Below are 20,989 nucleotides of genomic sequence, written 5' to 3' on the forward strand. Positions count from 1 at the left end.
CAAGTATTGTGATTTGTAGACAGTCAAATGGTAACCAAAATTTATTTATCATCCTTACCAATCATCATTTTGTGTAGCAAAAGTTATCTAAGTTTTGCAGAATAATGTATTGCTGTACTCGTGGTTTGTGAATGCGCCTTGATTTTTATCACAGTTTCTTTACAAACATTTTTTGTGCAATATTTTCCGCATGTTTCATGCAGGCGATATTTTACTCATGCTTAGGCGGTGAGATGTGAGGAAGGTTTTATGTAAATAACATTTCACATTTTTTTAATGCTGGTGGTTTTGAACAATAACTGTATTTTTTTAAAAATATCTATTATTTGACTAAATTTTTAATATAATATGGCGGAGTTGAGAGTTTTTAAATATCAACATTTTCGCCCACAAAAGGGAAATATTGAAAAATGTAGGTCATAAAATCTTTGCTTCCGATATCAATTTTCCCCTGTTTTAATCTTAAGGAATCCAAATCTCTAAAAATATACAGAGTATTACGTTTAAACATGCAACTTATCTTAGCAACTACTAGACCCGTCTACCCGCCCTCTATTTTCTTAGAGATTATGTCATTTGCCAAAATCAATCTTGTCTTAGCAACTCCTTGCTATCATAAGTCTTATTTTGGCAAATGACATATCCTCTGAGAAAATAGGAGGCGGGTGGGCGGGGCTAGTACTTGGTAAGACAAGACTGATTTTGGCAAAAATGACATATCCTCTGGGAAAAGAGGGGGCGGTTGGGCGGGCCTAATATTTAGATAAAACTGATTTTGCCCCTATTAATCTTTTAAAAACTTGTGAAATTTAAAGGTGTTAAATTGCAAATTTCCATAGTAACGAGTTAAATTCCTAAATCTACCCGAAATGTGCAAAATATGGTGATTTTTTACTTGTGATTTATCATTGCATTCATATTTCTTAGAATTGCTTATACAGGTGACTCAAAAAAATTAATGAATGTGTCAATTATTATTTATAGTTTGATTATTTACAGTTCAGCTGTAATTTGTTTTGTAGTGATATAGTTGCATAGAAATCTGAATCATAACGTGTTATTGTACTTCCGAAGGGAGGAAAGGGTGAGTCCGGCTAGTGGTTACTTTCGTGTTTTCATGACCCCTAGAGTGTGAAAAAAAGTCTCCCGTTTCCGCCTGTCGTCTGTGTCGATTTTTATTAGACAGATAATCTTTTAAATTACCGAATCGGTTGTTGTTAAATTTTATGTGTTGGGAACATCCTTTAGATAATAAAGTGTTACCCAAAATTTGTCTAATCATTCCCACCAACGGTTTGATGACATTACCTCAACATTTTGCATAGTAAATACTATTTAAATTTATAAAATAACACTCCTGTAGTACTTGTGGTTTATAAATCCGCCTTGATTTTTTATTCTAGACATCCAGATTATCGCAAAAAATATGTAATAGATAATAATAATGTGATTGGTATTATCTTTAGTTAAGTTAAAAGTAATGAAAGTGTACATTGTTCTTCAAAAAAAAATTTTCTGATATCGTTTTTCTTGGTTTTTTTACAAGGAACTTCAATTTATAAAAGCAGGATATTTGCTTTAAAAAAATGAAACTATGTTGTGTAATTTTCAAGCGAAACGCCCTATATATTTGAAAATAATTGTAAGTTGTAGACCTAAATAAATCTTATCAGAGTGGACATAATTTTGACAGTATTCATAAGGAATGCTCGATCTTCCGCCGCCTGACAATTAGGACACTCTGTATGAACAGAATCAAGAACGCAATTTTACAAAACAGCCAAAAATTGTGGCTTGTTCTCTTTTCTCGACGTCTCAGGATCCCGAAAGTACGAAACAGTAGGTCTCCCCTTTCTGTCTCTCTGTGTCGATATTTATTAGAGAGATAATCTCCGATACTACCGGACTGATCGTTTTCAGGTTGAAATATCGTGTAGATGGTAAAACCAAACGCGTCTAATCTTCCTCATCAGCAATGAGGCGACGTCATCTCCAAATTTTACACATAAATGTTATTTAAATTTTTTAAAATAACACTTGCACTTGTGGTTTATGAATCCGTGTTCAGTTTGTACTATAGACATCCAGGTTTAAAAAAAAAATGAAATTACAAAGAAAATCACAATCAAATTTTATAATTTTTCAAAGAAGATTTGAGTTTAGTTACGAGAAAATGTAACCAGGGTTAAAATAACGAAAATATTGTTTGAAGATGCTCTACATTTTGTAAACGACTCCCCCATTTTCTAATCAAATTGTTTGTCAACACGTTATTTTGTGGCGAGTATGAATAGGGAAAATTGCAGTCATCATCTTTCCAAATTATATTTATCACTAGAGAGCGGATTTCTGTCGGGCTACGTCACGATTATTAGGTGGGGACGCGTGAATCGCTGTGAATCAGTAGCGGGTAATAATCAGTGCATTTAATTTTCACTTATTCCATAAATACAATTCACGAAACCTTAATTCGTAAAACAGCTAGGTAAATGAGAACGGGAATTAACAGCAAAGTACAACGAAGCACCGTTATTTTATTCGAAAATAGACGAAGTGCAGCTAGTAACTGTTCTGAATTCCCATCCCGCACGAGCCGTACCTTTTGGCCTTGCCAAGCCCGACAGAAATCCGCTGTCTATTTATCACACACAATTTTCATATCACGTCATCAATTTTTTGGAGGAAATAAGTAGGCTGTTCTGGCGACGCTAGTAATGTTCCAAAATAGACTTTATTTTTGTAACTCGTTGGCAAATTTATTGCATACCGGCTGTCAGTATTTTTAAGGCTATTTACACAGATCATTACCCAATTTGACTTATCATGGTCGAAAAGTTTGCTAAGTTTGATCAATATTTGTGTATTAACTTCCGAAATAATTTGTAAATAAACACAATATTGATTCGTTAATTGCAGGTTCTAAGCAGAAATGGAAATACAATGAGGACCTTTAGTACTGGAAGGTCAATGTAATATTTTATGGTAATTATTATCAATGTTCTTTGTTGGGCAGATGAAAGGTATAATTAAGGCTGATTGTCTATTAGAAAATGCAAAATTAGCATTCACATGTGTTGTATATAACTTTGCATTTTCGTATTCCCCCAGTTGTGAAACGCCAAAAAAACAGAGAAACATTAATCAAAATGGTATTTTTATGATTGTTTGTATCGCTTTACAGATAAAACGGGTAATATCAAACTGGGCAGATAATGATTGAGTTCCACGAATAGTGTGAGTAGTACCAATTAAAACAGGATCCATCTTCATCGATTGTAACATCACAGAGACAGTTATTTACAAAAAAATATAATTTCTAAATTATGTAGACTAGGTACGCAAAATTAATGAAAACCGTTATTTGTAAATCACAGATAATATTTAAGGTCTGAGTGGCTGCATTTTAGCCAAGTGTGAATTACGTCATCATATCACGTATCTAATCAGATAAAGGTAGTTATTGGCACTTGAAAACAATATTTGTTGGAGGGTATCATTCAATGACAGCTAAAATAAGACTGTTTTGGAGTGTTATTGTTACCTATGCTGGCTGTGTGATTTTTTTTTGTCGTTACATTAAAATGGTGAAATACACATAAAAAGCAAAATTTTTCTAAAAATAAAATATAGAATATATCAGATTTTCAGTGTTTCATTTCCACTGACAACGATAAGAGTTAGTTCAAAGGTGCCACTTGAGTGTGAAAGATCACGATAGATAACAAAGTTTTTGAGTAAATAAGAATCGAAAAAAACTAGAAATTCTCAAAATATGTTTAAATCATGGCTCCTGTACAATGTTTGTTAAAAAATATCTCGGCGTTTTCCTTCATTATTTTCTTCTTTCTTCTATTTTTCTCGTATACATGTATATGATAGCGGATTATATATTGCAAAACGATTTTTGGAAAGCAACAATGCTGATTATCCACTCAGTTCTTCCACTCGTTGCTAAATATTAATGTTAATTAGTATCAGCGGTATCCGCCATCATTACGTTCCAAGATTATTAAACCACAAAACCCATGTCGGCGCGGTTTCTTCTTCCTCACAATGTAAAAGACCCCGAATCAGCGCAGTTGGCATGCACCTAAAAAACGTGCAACTTGTTTTCCGCCATTACATAACATGAATAAAAAACTCGCACCGGTCCCGTGCAATGGCCGCCCCTCGGCGCATCGGCCGCCTCCCGGCGGCCGGAACTCGGAAATACGTGATGATCGCCTCTTCCTCCGGCGGCTCCCTCGTCGTATTCGCCGGTGCATGTGACCCATTTAATTTCGGCCAAGTTGAGGTCACAACCAGACAACAGCTTCGGCCTTGCGTACCCTTCGATCTTCCCGGTGCGACCTGACCTTATCCCTTTTCCCTAGTTGTGAGGGAAATTGGGTCAGGGCGCGCGGCGGTGGCGGCGGCGACGGCGTCGTCGATTATTCAGGAGAGCGAAGCACAACAGTTACCTCGGACGCCGTCTCCGACGCGATATCTGTCCCGTGCGAAGGCGATCGGCTCGCCGCCCCCAGTCGTGGCTAGGTGCCATTTTCGCCCGCAGCGGTACGATCGACATTTAACGGTGGCCGGTTTGTTTTTATTTACGTTGCATTCCGCGAAGCGTCGGTGTCTTGTCGTGGTCGAGCGGCCCCCGGCGTCCCCCCCGGCGCCCCGCCGCTGCCGCCTGTTTATCGAAATCACCTTCCGCGCTGCACCAGTGTTGCCGGATCTAGCCGCTTTTCGGTAGGTGCGCCGATTTCGAGCTGCGGTCGACGATTTATCGATTTTGGTGCTCCGAAATGGCAAATTGGGGGAATTTCTTATTCTGTTTCGGGGGTTTTTAAGTAGGAAGTTGTAAAATTGATATTCAATGAAATTGGCAGTTTTCCGATATTTAATATTGATGGTTCTTGCACATAAAACGTAAACAAAGCGTGATTACTCACGAATGACGTTTGTGTTCACATTCAACGTCAACGTTAACTTAATTATAGGTTTATTGGTGTTTAATATAAAACAATAGTAATAATAATAATTAAACTTTACGTCAAAGCAATGTGACAGTTACATCGTTCAGATAGTTGACAGTTTTAGACTTTGTTAGGTGCTCAAGGTCATTCTACAAACGTAATCATTAGTTGATGTTTTAAATTGTGGTTAAAAAGTGATGAAAAACACTTTTATTTTCATACACTTGTAATATTGTATAGTTTTTTTTGTTTAATTTAGGCTAGTAAAAGTTCGTAACAGGTGATGGATCCCACTTTAAAATTTACATACGTACCAGAACTGTTTCAGAAAAATAGTCAGATTCACTCCCAACAAGTTCAAATAGTAGAAAGTCAACTAAATATCACCTTACATTCGAACAAATTCATATTCATCACTGGACACAACCCTAACAGACACCACAGTTAAATTTATTAAAGAGTAGATTTATACGGCTTTGTTCAGCATTGAACGACTGAGGGTGTGGGTTTAACATTAATTTTTAGAGATTTTGATATTTTATAAATGCTTTTTAAGATTTACAAAGTTTTGCGGTCGATTTATTGATGAGTAATTCATTTTTGGACATTTCATTAATCTTCTTTTTGCACTAAATTTAGTAGAAAATTTTGTTTTGAGCAAAGATTTTTAATATTCGTCTTCTACAGTCAACACACAAATTGAGGCTGATACTCCCACAGATCTAACAAAATTTCGAAGATTTCCAATCCAAACCGTTCTCACAGTAAGCTTTTTAAAAAAGTGAAACAATAAGAAGTTTTAAATAGTGCCCGAGCGAAACTAATATTTGTAAAGATAAGACTGATTTTGGTAAATGACATACCTTCTAAGAAAATAGAGGGCGGGTGGGCGGGGCTAGCACTTCCTAAGATACGACTAATTTTGGCAAATGACATATCCTCTAAGGAAATAAAGGGCGGGTGGGTGGGGCTAATATTTGTAAAGATAGGAGTGATTTTGGCAAATGATATACTCTGTAAGAAAATAGAGGATGGGCGGGTGAACTGGACACTTTTGACTTTGTTTTAAATCTTAGATTTTCCGCTTGTCACAATAGAATTCAATTCCCACTGTACAGTAAATAAACTAAGCCAGTGAAATAGCGAAAAATGTGGGCGGAGCTGAGTTTAGCTTTTTTCTTAAGAATCTTGTAAGCAAGCAGTAGCCCCGCCCACTGAGCCGCTCGTCATTCCAGTGACTATTCTTATTTTTGTGCAGTCTTATTTTAGCAAATACTATTCCCGACCACTATTTTCTTAGAGTGTGTCATTTACCAAAATTAGTCTTATCTTAGCATGTACTAGGGCCGCCCACCCGCCCTCTCTGTTCATAGCGGGTATGTCATTTGCCAAAATCAGTTTTATCTTAGCAAATACTAACAAAGAAATATATTAAAAATTGAAGAAATGCAGGTGGACAAATTGGAGACGTCAATAATTGAAAAATCGAAAAGTGAATAATTAAAAATTTAAAACTCGTGAAATGCTTTCTTCAGAGCCAACAAGAATGAACGATCAAAACAGAATAGGGGTGGGTGGGAGGAGCCATTTTTTACGTTGTTTTAAATCTTAGATCCTACCGCTTGTTAAATTAGAATTCAGTCCCTACTGTACAGTGAAACAAAGAAAAAGGTGGGCGGAGTTGAGTTGATTTTTTTAAGAGTCTTATAAGCAAGCAGTAGCTCCGCCTGCAGATCCCCTCGTCATTCCAGTGACTACTCTTATTATTGTGCGGTCTTACCTAAGCAAATATTAGTGCCGTCCATCTGCTTTCTATTTTCTTAGAGTGTATGGCATAGCCTCTAAGAAAATAAAGAGCGGGTGGGTGGGCAAATGACATACCTTCTAATAAAATAGAGGGCGGGTGGGCGGAGCTAGTATTTGCTAAAATAAAACTGAACAATATCAAGAGTAGTCACTAGAATGAAGAAGATGTGTAGAAAAACCTGAACCCAGCCCCTCCCCCCTATCTCTTTTGTCCATTTCACTGACTTACATTATTTACTGTAAAATGGGAACTGAATTCTGTTTTAAAAAACGGGAAAATCTAATATTTCAACAAACTCAGAAGTAAAACTTTCTTTTTAATTCCTCATTTGTCATTTTTAGACTGAGACTACCTTTCACTCAATTTTAGCCGCAGATGCGTATGGGTTAAAAAAAATTAGTCCAAGGTTATTCCGACAGATCTTCCCTCGCCCTTGAAGTACAATAAGACATCCATCATTTTTGAAAACTCGTAAAATTTGATTTTGCGAATTTTATTTATTGTTTTTTGTGAACCCCTAGTAAGTTAAAATAGAGATATTTATGTAATGTTAAAGTAAATATAAAGAAGCGTATATTTCAAATAAGTTTTTGTTTTAGAAAGTTTTGTGATCACTTCATCACATTTTGTACATCTTCAATAGGATTTATTAGGAATTTACCATTCGCACGATTATTTTAAAACTTCTGCAAGATTTCAAAGCATTCGATTTCGTAGATTCAAAATTAAACTACAAAATGTTATAAAATTTTGATTTTTTTTCCCAAAAATCTGGATGTCGGGTGAAAGCTCAACAAGTGAACGAGCACCTTATTTTATAAAATTATTGCCTGACTGGCCAAATTTTGGTTAGCGTTTTAGCATCTATATGATATTCTTAATATACGTACAAAATTTGACAACAATCGATCCAGTAGTTTCGGAAAATACGTGTCTTATAAAAATCGGTACGAACGAAAGACAGACGGAAACGGGAGATCACGTTTTTTGTACTTTCATAAAACATCAAGAAAACATGAAATTGGCAAGTCGCCCGATGGACTCCATTACTATATTTTATGATACCGCATAATCAGAAATGACTGAGTCTGTTGCCAGTACTTTTTAAACAAAAATGTGAACTTTTCTTGCCCTTATGTTGTATTATGTTTAAGTAATTTTGTGACAGATGTCAATCGCGACATGCGATAAATTTAGATTAAATTTTGCAAATTAAAAATGTCGATTTTAATAGCTGACAACCGGAAATTATACAAAACATCATGATACTAATGTGATGACGTCCACTACTTGTGGTTTATGAATCCATCTTAATTTTTTACCCTAGACATCCAGGTTAAAAAAAACACATTACAATACAATACAACTTTGAAACTACAACACCGAATACTCTGAAATCGTGCAAAAAAAATCGCAGTTATTTCAATCAAATTTCACACTTATGTGGTATTAATTTCGACTCAATCAGTAAAATTATTAATTGTGTTATGCAATCATTCTTAGTTTTACTTTTGTAATTGTAATTGTTAATTTTTAATCGTGTTCAGTTTCCATTTCTGTTTTTCCTGTAATTGGCTATAGTCCCACTTATAAGGGTTATCATAAAAAAATAAAATTGGCAAAATCAAATTTCATAATTTTTCTAAAAAGCTTAATATCTTGTACTGTACTTAGAAATGAGGGAAGTTCTGTCTAGATAACCTTAGATCACCTTTTTTTAACTCATACACATCTTCAGCTAAAACGTAGTTTTAAACTTGGAAATGTCAATGAAAAATTACAATAAAAAGAAGCCGAAACTCCAATTTCAGATCCAAAAGATTAAAATTACAGAAAAACAAAAACCGGTTCGGCTTTGACCCTGTACTGAAAAACGCATCAAGGATAACCCCAAGTAATTGATTTAAACGTACACTAAAAACCAAAGATTTAAATTTATATTGTAAAATTTAATACAGTGAAACATGAATTATAGGATCTCGGGGAACTTCGTAGGCCGAGTATGGTTCTCGATCCCATTGGCGAATTTTTCTCCGGGATAAGTTCATTATTAACGTTCTGTGTAAAATATACTATTCAGCAAAATATGTTTGGCGATAAATCCATTGAAAGTCAATGACATTTTTATAAAAGGAGATTCCTCTACGTCATTAAAGAAATTTCTATCTGTCAAACGTTGCCCGGAAAACGTCGATGAAAATGTGTGATATATTTTGTTGTTGTAGTTGTGTCGGGCTCCGACACTCGGTCGAGTCCATCTGGCAACACTGCTCTGCACGCTTTCCAAAACCGAACGTCGCCGGAGCGGACCGAGCAGCGGTCGTAGAGTGAAGGCAGCCCTGCCACGTAATTGCGGATCAATAAACAAATCTGTGGTGCCCGTATAATACAAGTATTTAACGCCAAATTATTGAAATAATTGTGATATTTAGTATTCTCATTTGTTCGTGTGATAATTCACCAACTTTCTGACTGTGAAGGCGAATCAGTTTAGTGCGTATTGGATAATAATAATAATGACTTGTGTGAAGTTTCTCAAGCGTTCTGATGCTCCCCTCTACCAACTTGGCTAGTTGTTCCACGGGCGTCCATATTTGTGTGTAAGTTCAATATTTATTGGCGTTTTTTATGATTATTGTTATTATTTGGTATTGTTACGGCCGATGAATTCGACCATTAACTCGCACATAAACACGCCCATTACGCCGCAACCCAAACATTCCGGCGCTGGGTACCCGAACCCAAACTTTCTCGTTTTCTTTTATCGATCGCTCGGAGCCTCGCAGCCGCAACAAACTTGCCAAGATTGACAACAAACAACCCGATCTGGATCCTTAAGACCTGCACACCGACAATTCGTTTTTCAGGTTGGCAACGCGAATTTTCTCCAAAGCAATCCACCGCCGCCTACTCGCGTGTTTGCACAATGCTTCAAAATAATCTTCATGTCTATTATTAAACTGCGGTGACGGTAATGTAGGTGGTTGTCGCATTCGCTGCATTTTCTAGAAATATCTCGAATCGGATCGTCCATTTCCAAAAAACCGAAAAATTTTCCCTGTACGATCGGGAGCCGTCGCCGTTTGTTTGCTCAGCGATAAGATAAGAACAAAGATGTGGGGAGTTGCACTCGTAATCAGAGTAATGTTGGTGCAGAAATCGAGTTGCCAGGGTTCGTATATTTACCACTGAAACTCATTCTTTTGAGAAGAACACGTCGATATGAACGAATTTCCTGTATTTTGGTTGTGTTTATCGCGTTTGTTTTGTAGCCGTAAAAGTGGTAGAAAATTGGGTGAAAGATTTTTTGTAGGGCGAATTAGATTAGAAGCTTCATTTTCCGCCATTGCTATGGCGACGATGTGACGTCATCAAATATTTTTCAAGCCTCTGCGGCGAGGGTGTATCGTTTCGACTAACTGCGCTACTGTATTTTCATTGTATGGAATTTGTCCATAATTTACAATTCTAGTGTTAAACAATAGTTTCTTTGCAATATATGATTGTGATGAAGAATTATTATAACTAAATTTATTAACTATAAAGGGGGCTCAAAGAAACATCTGTTTACAGAATGTAGAAATGCCCGAGTTTTTAAAAGCCGCCTTCTACAGTTCATTTACCGAACAGATGGAGTGATCACGTGTCTAAAAAATTTAAACACATTAAAAAACCATCAGCGGGATGTTTGAAAATATTTTAGCTTGTGTAAAATTGATTCTTATATTCCTTGTTTTTGAATTAACATACAGTATGGCCCAAAATGTTGCTCATAAAAATTTAAATAATACAAAGAAACCATTATTTTGATGTAAATTTATTTATTATTATGATAAACAGTAGCACGGTATTCAAACCGACTTAAATTGTCATTGCGGATATGCTTATCACTTAATAATAAGTTTTAAATTTTTAAATTAAGTAAAAAGCACTTCAAGTTGACAGTAAAAATGTCAAGTTTTGTGGTAAACTAATGAACGATTTGGTATACAAAACCAACTTAATTATAAATGATAATGTATAATACTTAAGGAGGTGCTCATTACATTTTCAGAATGTAATATATCCGTTATTAATACACTTATTGGTATGAAATTTTAAATATAAATTGACCAAAAGTCACTCTAGATAACCCATGGGCATTTTTTTTAACCATTTTACTATCTTTATTCTTTTTAAAGTTTTGGTGACATTTTTCAAAGCTCTATACATTATGTGGAAAACGTTGTTGATTTATTTTTTAGAGTATCTTATTTCCGACAAAAAAATTGCCAGTGTTATCCGAATAATTATAGAGTTTTTTAAGCTAAAAACAGTAATGAAAACTGCGTTACGAAATTTCCATCAATAATAGAGATACTACTTAATCTAAAATTTAACAACAATCTGTCTTAAAAAATCCTGACAAAGAAAACGGGCGTCCTATTATTTCATACTCTAGAAGTCATAACACATCGAATGCATCCTATTACTTATGCTCGGGAAATAAAGATTTAATTTTATTCTGATTAAAACTTTTGTTTACAATTAAGAAAATTAATCCTCCACTATTGGTGAACCTAAATGTTGAATCGAAATCTGATTCTTCAGATTTATAATCCGAGGTTCGACTTCGTTTTCCATTCGATAGCAAAGTAAGGTTTTAACAATCACGTGGAGATGAGTCACTTTTACAACTCCATCTCTTCGGTAAACAAAGTATAGGTTGATCAATGACGTTATATTGTTGTGGATATCGTTGGTGATTTTGAGAAATCGCGACGGTTACGGTTTACAGATTTTTGTTGGTTGCTTACGGTTTGCGAACACGAGGAACAAGTTGGAAGGGTGTTTTGAAATTGTCGACAGGTAGATTCGGTAAAGAAAGAGTTTAGAAAATTCTAGAAACTGGAAGAGCAAGTAGCAGGTGGACGAAAGAAAGGACGTATTTACATTGTAAAGAGATTATGAATGCGTTGAGGTAGATCACGTGTTTTTGTCGGAACGGTTGTTCCGACATTGTTGTGGAAAATGGAGCCTCTAGTTTGCCTTGGGTGTTTCAAGCGCCATTAATAAATTATGTATGTTTGTTAATTTTAATGGGTACAATGTAACACTAATCGCTCGATAACGGTAATTGTCTTAAGGCAACATTGTAATCATTTCTAAAAATAAATGCTTATCACTGACAACACAAGCGGCACCCAATCTCAAGATGTAGCTTCCATATTGATTTATTTATCAGCTATCGTGAATATTCTTCTGTTTGATAATCCATAGTCACTGTTGGCATCCTACCAAAGTTTCAAAGAAATTCGTTTTCGGTTCTCGGAATAACGTCTGAGTGTAAAATTAAAAATGAGAGTGGAATAAACCAGAAGCAGGTGACGTCATCAATTTTTGGGGGAAATAAATGTTTTAATTTTTAACACGTTGTAATCTAATCTGAATCAATATTTTTCACTTTTTTTGTACCACCTATATAGATAATGTTAGTGGACGGTGATTACAATTAATAGTGTAATGAATCTTTTGATTGACCTAAACCGTATTTGTTTCATGCGTAAGAAAAAAGACATTGACAACATCGCCAGTCGATTAACACTCTGCAAACCTCATTTTTCAGGGATAATTAGAAGTACCTTAACAATAGAGTTAGCAACTATCATATTTCATTTGCAATTAATTCTCTAAAGCGTTGAAAGCCTGACAAATTATTTCAGAAGTACAACCGTAATTGAAATAAATTGCATAGTCACAAATTTAAGGAACTTCAAAAATTGATTGCAGCACTTCTGCATTAAGTGATTGTTTAATAAAAGATTTCGTAATGTTGCGCTTTTAGAATTTTAAATAAAACCGGCACGAACTTTATTGATTGTGGTAAATTTGTTTTAAAAATTCCCAGATATACATCAATCATTTAGTGATAACTCTATTGTCATCCACATATTTCTGACTATTATTTATTTATTCACAGATAAAGGCGTCACAGGAATTGATATTATTATCCTTATCCACAATCGCATAACATGACTCACTTGTATGCATCGTTCCATGCGTGTTACATGGATTCTCGGCACCCATGGCATAAATAACTTTGAAGCTGTACGTGTGTGTACGAAGTAAAAAATTAATATTGATAGAGAAATTTATTTTGTTGTGTTTGATTTTTTTGCGACATTTATCTTTCGTTGAAATGGAACAGAATGTACATAATAGCCAGACATAAATATGACAAATGTTAAGTATCTTTCGACGCGACGTAGCAATTTTGTCGAAATTCTAGCATTTTAGTTTTTCCTTGACATTTGTTGGTAGTTTGACCCGTCCAATATTTTTTTAACAAATAAGTACCTCGTATTCCGAACACACTTGCGTCAGAAATGTGTGCAATTCTATTCTGCAAGATACGAATAAAACACCTTTAAACTGAATAGTATTTAAATAGTCAATATCTGATTGATGATTGTTTTGACAGTATTTTTATCTCTGTTACAGATCTCTGGCTGGCCAGACTGATATGGAGCACTAGTGACGATGCGCGCCCCCACCCCCTCCGAGCCGAAGTCTACATTTCCTACCTACCAAGTGCCTCAAGTGTCAGCCATGAGGGGCAGCGCACCCCCAGTACAAGTCGCTCGGGCAGCTTGGGGGGGTCGAGCCGATCCCCCGAGCCCACCCTGCGTCGAAATCGGCGCCTCATCTGTGATAAACGGCTCAAGTTGCCGTTCATACGGCAACTCTAATATTAGAATGCAATCTGTGACCGAAAACTGTCTTCTGAACTCTGTTACCGTACCAAAAATACAACGTAAAGACCACTGCAAGGTCGCCCACAATAATAGCGATAAGTTAGATAGTAAGTTTGGTGCTTTACCCCTCGGACGAGACATTCCCAACCAAAAGTCTGATGACCTCGAAGTACTCGACCTCAATGCACTGAAGAACCTCACCGGTAGTACTGCAACTAGCTGCGATAACAACGACTATCACTGCGATGAAACGTGCCGCGGGCCCCATGCTCAGCGCACAAGCGAGAACTATGCGGCCCCTTTGAGATTAAGGGGCGGCGGCGAGAGCTCGCTAAGCACAGGCACTTCTGGCTGGGGCACCCCACCTTCTCAACAGGCCAGTAATAATAACGGTAAGAACAAAATTCGCATCCACTAAAGGCCAACTTACACGTAAGCAAGCATGACTTGGTACGTGTAAGCTGGCCTTTGGTCCAAAAATTTAAAATTATTGATGGGTTTGAACGTCAACAGTGTTGGTCTTAAGACGCATACATTACTGAAACGCAGTTTTCAAAAATGGGAGAGAGGAAAGGAAGAGATCATGACAGGTCTCGTGTAAAAAAAATTGTGCATGTCTGAATTGTGATTTTTAACTGTCCTGGTATGCATTAATTTTCACGTATTAGCATCAAATTTTGATTTATGGTCACCGAAAAGCCAATACATGTTTCAAAAATGAGCAGGCCATGTAAAAGTCACTTTTCATTTAGTAGGCCACGAAAACGACCATACACAGGTCGTAAAGTTTTGTGAAGTTGTGTCCCCAGCTTATGACGCATTTTGTTTCTTACATTCTAACTTAAGTAGACGGTGATTACAGTGTTTGATTTGATAAAACTGAGTTTATAAGTATCTTAACGATGGGCACTTCAGAGTCGCACTACTTTTTAAGAAAGTATAATTTTTTAAGTTACAATAACAAAATAACTCGACAAAATTCGTCGAACTTGGAAAAGTATGCAAATATTATGTAAAAACATGCAAAAATGGTTAGCATAGTGTCTTAATTACATCAATTCGTACAGATTGCTTGTAATTTTGATGATAATAATGCAAATCGTATATATTTCAGAGTAATAATGCAAGGTGATTTTAAAAGATCGTACATCAAGTCGGCTTTGAAGTTTCGTGGATTTTGCCGCCTCGTTGTGACGATGGATGATCCCTCATGTCATAAATGTCAATCATAACCTAACTTTTTAAGCTTTGTAATTGATAGCTTGAAAACTTGATGTCGTATTTGTTTTGTAGTCGTAGTAGTCTGCGTTATTTTGAAAATTTTGGTCAGTATCAGGAATCTAGCAACAAATTTCATGTTAATTTCTTTCCAACGACTCTAAAATACTGAAATCCCTTTTACATAGCAGACATTTTTGGTTGTTCAAAATAACAAAATTTGAAGGTATCTGCAAAGGTTTGTTTTTTCATATTAACGATTTCTCTGTGATAAATTTGTGACTTTGGAAGTGTTGTAATGTTCGATTGATGTTGATATTATAATAATAATTCTCAGTGATTATCTAAGTTTTGTTTATTTTGATTTGTTAATTATCTGTATTTTGAGTAGTGTAGGTATATTTTATTAATTTATCTATGTATGTTTATGTAATTAATTTTTTATACACACGACAACTTTCAAGTAACTTGGTGTTTCGTAATTTTATTGATACATTAAAATGTACAAAAATAAGTGTAAAAACAATTGATAAGGATAGAATAAACACTTAAATTAAAAATACAATTTCGTCAAAGTTGGTGTTTTTTATCGCGAATTTGTGCTACACTTATACTCACTGTACGTTAATAAATCAAAAAAGCGATAATTTCTATATTTTATTTTATTGGTAATGTTACCATCTAGACAAAAATATCATGCATGTTATTCAATATAAAATCGTTATCGATGAACTGTGGTATTAAAATTCATACATTTGTTCAATCATTTTTGCGATTTAATAGGGTTCAAAGAACTGCCATTATTTTATTTCGTAATTACATTCAATTTGATGGCAATGACAACAACCTCCATTTGCGTAGAGTTTCGCTAGGAGTACTCAAGGAAGGTGTCTTTAATGATATTTCGTAATGCTAAATAAAATAAATTGCATAATAGAAATAAGCTTTATTGCGTCCTCCTTAAAAGCGAAATAATTCCATCTCTCTGCATTTTGTCAGAGGATGGTATTTGTTTTTTACCGTTTAATAACTTTTAAAGGCAAATAAAGAGCAAAAAATCGGGTACATATATAAATAAAAGCGGAAGAACTCTTCTGTGCAACTAAAGTCGTATGTTTTGCTGTAAAACCTCGAGCTCCAAGCTCTAAACAAAGCAAAGCTCTGTGTCATGTTTAATTTTATCCGTTTGTGGAGAATTTTTCAGGAACAGTGTTTGCAAAGTTGACGTACGAAAAAGTCGCTATAATAAAATAGCAAAAAAGACTCTGGGTTGTTGGCACTTTTTGCACACCGAGTGTCCATACGAGCGTGCCAAAAATGCGCCAGTGACGTTCTGTGCACTCCACCCGTAAGCAACGGATACCGAGGCTGCATTAACATTCTTTTGTTACTACAAATAGAAACGGCATTTTTCTCTCTGCACGTGTTTTGTACAAGTCTTATAACTCACCCGTAATTATCTAATTTGTTTATCTCCAGCTAACACTACGAGCGGCTGGGGAACAGCCAATCCTGCAAATCAAAACAATACAGGCACTCAGCAATGGAACAATAACGCTAATCGACCACCAACCTCAAACCAGGGACCTACACAAGATGGTAATTCGACGTCACTTTTTGCATCTTATCATTTAATTTACGGATTATCTCGTTACAGCCAACAAGGCTAATTCTAATCTCAATTCGAATGGACAGCAGCAAACGCCCTCTTCTCAGCCGAACAATTCCAGTTGGGGCCAGCCGGGAACAAAACCAGCCGCCAGCAACAGCGGACCCCAACCCACGACCTCGACCTCCACTGGTAAACCGCCGAATACCAGCACCCAACCGAACACGACCACGTCAACCAAACAGCAACTTGAACAATTGAACAACATGAGGGAAGCCATCTTCAGCCAGGACGGTTGGGGAGGCGTAAGTACTTGCCACGTAAATTTAATTTAGCCGCATCACATTGTAATCCCCCACAGCAACACGTCAACCAAGACACGAACTGGGACATCCCGGGCAGCCCAGAGCCGCCCATGAAAATGGACGGCTCGGGCCCGCCGCCATGGAAGCCGGCGATCAACAACGGCACCGAACTGTGGGAAGCCAACTTGCGCAACGGCGGCCAGCCGCCCCCGCAGCCCCAACAGAAAACCCCGTGGGGTCACACCCCGTCCACCAACATCGGCGGCACCTGGGGCGAGGACGACGACACAGACAGCTCCAACGTGTGGACCGGCGTGCCGTCCGGCCAACAGCAGTGGGGCAACACCGCCAACAGCGGTGCCATGTGGGGCGGGCCGAAGAAGGAGACTGAGTGGGGCGCGGCCACCGGCAATCCGGGCTGGGGCGACCCGCGGACGGCCGACCCGCGCGCTGCGGCGATGGACCCGAGGGACATGCGTCCGGACCTGCGGGACATGCGAGCGGGCAGCTCGGATCCGATGCGCCTGTTAGACCCGCGGGAGCAGATGAGACTGGCGGGAAGCGACATGAGAGGCGACCCGAGAGGAATTACAGGAAGACTGAACGGCGCCGGGGCCGACGCGTTCTGGGGACAAGCAGGACCACACACAGGCGCCCAGCACATGCATCACCAGAGCAAGATGCCGGTGGGACCCGGCAACGGCGCGGGATGGGAGGAACCGTCGCCGCCGACGCAGAGGCGCAATATGCCGAACTACGACGACGGGACGTCGCTGTGGGGCAATCCTCAGCAAGGTATTTTTGGTGGTTTTGGTGGGTGGGTGTTGGGATGGTTGTTTTGAGTAGATGGCGCGGAAGGGCGGGTTCGAGGTTCGAGGACTACGTGGTGCAGGTTAGGATGTGGAGTGACCAAGGTCGGTTTACGGTTGCTATGAGTTACAGTATTTTTCTCGAAAATGTCGGGACTGGAAAGAGAAAATTAAATATCTGTTTCGTATTTAAATTTTAGAATGTGGGTGCGGCACTGAACGGAACCAGTTTGTTACACTTACATTTCTTCGGAATTGTTTACGTTAGAATTTCGATTCTTTTATGTTCCAATTCAAGTTTGGTATTTAGAAAATACACACTACATATTTAATTCCCTCACTTACGCAGCGAGGGCAACTACTAACAAGTTCTGTTAACTTCATTAATTATAATTTAAAAAAATCATACGATTTGTCCAGGTCAAGTAGGATTTCCAGAAAGATTTCGAATTTACAATTCAACCACGAATTTGTATTTACACAAACGTACATGAAATATGATCAGAATACCGAAACCAACTCACGAAACACGATAAGAAATTACATTACTTTCAGATTGTGTTTGATATATTGAGTGACGTTTAAATTACAGGGCGGTAAATTTTTGCGCTTGGGATAACACATTTATGAATACGGCACTGCTTTAGAAATAAAAATGGGAACGTGACACTTGGGTGAAAGGTATTTGATATTGTGGATTTAAAAAATATCTGTTGCTTGGCGGAAATGTTAATTTTGAACTGGAGGAACTTCGAACAGGCGCCTAAACACCTACGTCAAAAAATATTTTATTGGTGGCTTTTGCACACAAAGTTAATTACTATTACCATGTGTAAAATCTGAAATTTATGAAAGTTGTGACGTTTCTGAAAGACTCAAAACATGTAATTTGCAGAATTTCCAATCTGACAACACGTTGCAAGCTCTTTTTAAGATATCTGAAATTATAAAATCTGCTGAATATTTAAATTTTTGTGTGGTTAAAAATCTCCGAAAGTTTTATCATTTTTATAACCTCAAAATATATCAATGGCTGTAATTTATAAAGCTTTGTGGTCTGTGAAGTTTGTGTAACTTTTACAAACTACATATTCTCCAGAATGGCTAAAATTTTGGAATCGCAATATTTGTAGAATCCAAAATTAAAAGACATTTTAAATTTCCACGTTTTAAGAGTCTCGAGAATTTTTAATTTTCTAAAATGTCTTATGGTTTTCCATTGTTAAAATTTTTCAACGGTTCTAAATTTTTGAAATTTCTATAATCTATAAAAATACAAAATTTCTAGAATTTCTGGTATCTTAAAAAAGTTTAAAGGATTTCAAAGTTAATCTACAACCCAACAAACTACGAAATAACCTTATTTCTATTTTTGAGATTTCTAGAACAACTCCAGAACATTTGGAAAAAAGCATATATTTCCAAAAATGCCCAAAATCTTCAAATTTTTCTAAATATCTCCAACTCGCAAACACCCAAAAATATCTAGAAACTTCAAAATCCTGTAAGTTTAATGTTCTGGAATCTGAAAATCTTTACAGTATGTATTTCTAAAATTATAGAACATCTTAAATTTCTATACTCACTTTCTTTTAAATTTTGAACACCTCTAAAGTTGATTGCATCTATGAAATCTCCATAATCTCTAACATATTAAATATTTTAAATGGCCAAATTTTGTAGAAATCTTAAAATATACAAAATGCCTAAAATCTCTGAAGTTTGATATTTGTACAATTTCCAAAAATCCTAACATTTAAAGTTATAAGAGCATGTGTTTATTTTGAAAATTATAAAACTCCTTCAATTTCTAAATTTGAATGTTTAAGTTCTAGTTCACAGAAATTTTGAAAATTTAATAATAAAAATAATAAATGATTTGAATGTGTTGAATTTTCAAAATTTCTAAAATGTGCAGACCCTGTATATCGACAATGGCAAAATCTGTAAAATGTTTCAAAAAGGAACTGGAAGGAACTTTGACCACTCACCTGATCTAAAAAAAAAGGCGCCGAAACACTTCCGTCTAAAAATTTTTAGTTTTTGCATAAAAAATTAATTAGTTTTGCAATCCTGTCTATTAATTTTAGCATTTCCAGGGTGTTCAAAATTGGGAAGTTTTAGAATTTCCACAAGTTATGTTACAAAGTTTCTGAAAGGTTTAAAACTGCCAACACAAGCTCAACTATAGTTTTTAAAATATCTAACAGTTCTATAATGTTATAACCTGAAATTCTTATCAATGCCTATAAATTATAAAGCTCTATAGTCCCTGAAATTTCTGTAACTTTTACAATCTATAGAATCTCGAGGATGTCTAAAATTCCGGAATCGGAATATTTTTAGAACCTGTAAAATTAAAAAACGTCCTAAATTTAGAATCTCTAAAATTTTCAAAATTCTAAAATATCTTAGATATTAGTTGTTATATGTTTGCAACTTATTCTAGATATTTAAGATTTCTAGAATATCTTTAAATTATAAAACTTCTAGAATTTGTGGAATGTGTAAAATTGTAGAACATCTTAAATTATATAAATTTGTGTACTCAAATTTCTAACAATGTAAAACCTTCAAAATGTCTAAAATTTCTGGAAAATTTTGATATTTAGAATAGCCACAATTTCCAAAAAACCTATCATTTAAAGTTCTAGAGCATCTGAAAGATTTATTTTGAAAATAATAAAAATCCTTCAATTTCTAAATTTGAGCACTGAAGTTCTATAATTGCTGAAAATTTTGAAAATTTGTAGTCAAAACCTTTGAAATCTAAGAATTCCTTGAATATTTACATTCTTAAATGATTTGCAAACACTTTATATCTCCACAATGGTAAAATCTCAATGTTTCAATTTTGACCACTCATCTTACTTCAAAAAATATTTTATTAGTGACTTTTGCAGTCGTTTCTATTGATAATTTTTTATAAGGAAAAGGATTTAAATTAAAATTTTTCCGTTATTATTTACTACTTTGTTGACCTTCGGACTAGATTTTTTGTCCTGAGTATATCTTCATTTACCCTCGTTTTTTCAGTTACACTGAGAACATCCTAATAAACATCAAAGAGGTGAGCGTTGACTCCGTTGAGTTTAAAACTTCTTTTGTTCACTTATTCGTCACACCGTCATCTTTTCATAATTTCAATTGCGCAAAACTTCGTAGACTGTCCAAAGTTTAATATCGTGAAGTATGAGCCGATTTTCTGGTCTTATGACATACAGTACGCCAGAAAAAAATCGCGTTATGCTTATCTGCATAGCGGTCGTCGTTTTAAGTTTGATAAGTTTGTTCTAAATTAAATTAAATTTTCAGAGTGTGTAATATGATTAATAATTGTACCTAACCTGGCCCACGTACGTTAACCTAGAGCCCGACCTTTCGTAGATTTATGTGTACCTGTAGATATGGTCGCTAAACAAAAGCTGAACATTCCAGGGTAATAATGGGATTACATAAAATTTATACGGGTTTCTGGTATTCCAAACAAGCGACATTCATGTTTTAACACTTTAGCACTTACACGTATACACATCATTTTCACGA

The 20,989-nt window shown here is 36.0% G+C and overlaps 1 protein-coding gene and 1 long non-coding RNA gene across 6 annotated transcripts in view; one reads left to right on the forward strand and one right to left on the reverse strand.

The window, feature by feature from the left end:
* The window catches only part of LOC135132447 (protein Gawky-like), a 49,698-nt gene that overhangs the window by 12,171 nt on the left and 16,538 nt on the right, over nucleotides 1–20,989 (forward strand). For 3 of the 5 annotated variants that reach the window (XM_064060540.1, XM_064060544.1, XM_064060543.1), the window contains exons 2-6: nucleotides 8,994–9,368; nucleotides 13,249–13,894; nucleotides 16,200–16,319; nucleotides 16,378–16,634; nucleotides 16,691–17,429. In XM_064060540.1, the coding sequence (XP_063916610.1) occupies nucleotides 13,288–13,894; nucleotides 16,200–16,319; nucleotides 16,378–16,634; nucleotides 16,691–17,429 (1,723 nt within the window). In that variant the 5' untranslated portion in view covers nucleotides 8,994–9,368; nucleotides 13,249–13,287. Of the gene's footprint in view, nucleotides 1–8,993; nucleotides 9,369–9,921; nucleotides 9,941–13,248; nucleotides 13,895–16,199; nucleotides 16,320–16,377; nucleotides 16,635–16,690; nucleotides 17,430–20,989 lie in introns of those variants that run through there. The other 2 variants (XM_064060542.1, XM_064060541.1) reach the window with 2 other exon arrangements.
* Nucleotides 16,016–16,271, reverse strand: LOC135132448 (uncharacterized). The gene is made up of 2 exons (XR_010281032.1): nucleotides 16,171–16,271; nucleotides 16,016–16,110 (listed from the first exon to the last, which is right to left on the reverse strand). It is a non-coding gene; the product is annotated as an uncharacterized LOC135132448 (long non-coding RNA).

The sequence above is a fragment of the Zophobas morio genome, unplaced genomic scaffold (genome assembly GCF_036711695.1).
Source record: "Zophobas morio isolate AGI-343-1 ecotype UQ-CSIRO unplaced genomic scaffold, CSIRO_AGI_Zmor_V1 ptg000021l, whole genome shotgun sequence".
In the NCBI taxonomy this organism is placed as follows: domain Eukaryota; kingdom Metazoa; phylum Arthropoda; class Insecta; order Coleoptera; family Tenebrionidae; genus Zophobas; species Zophobas morio.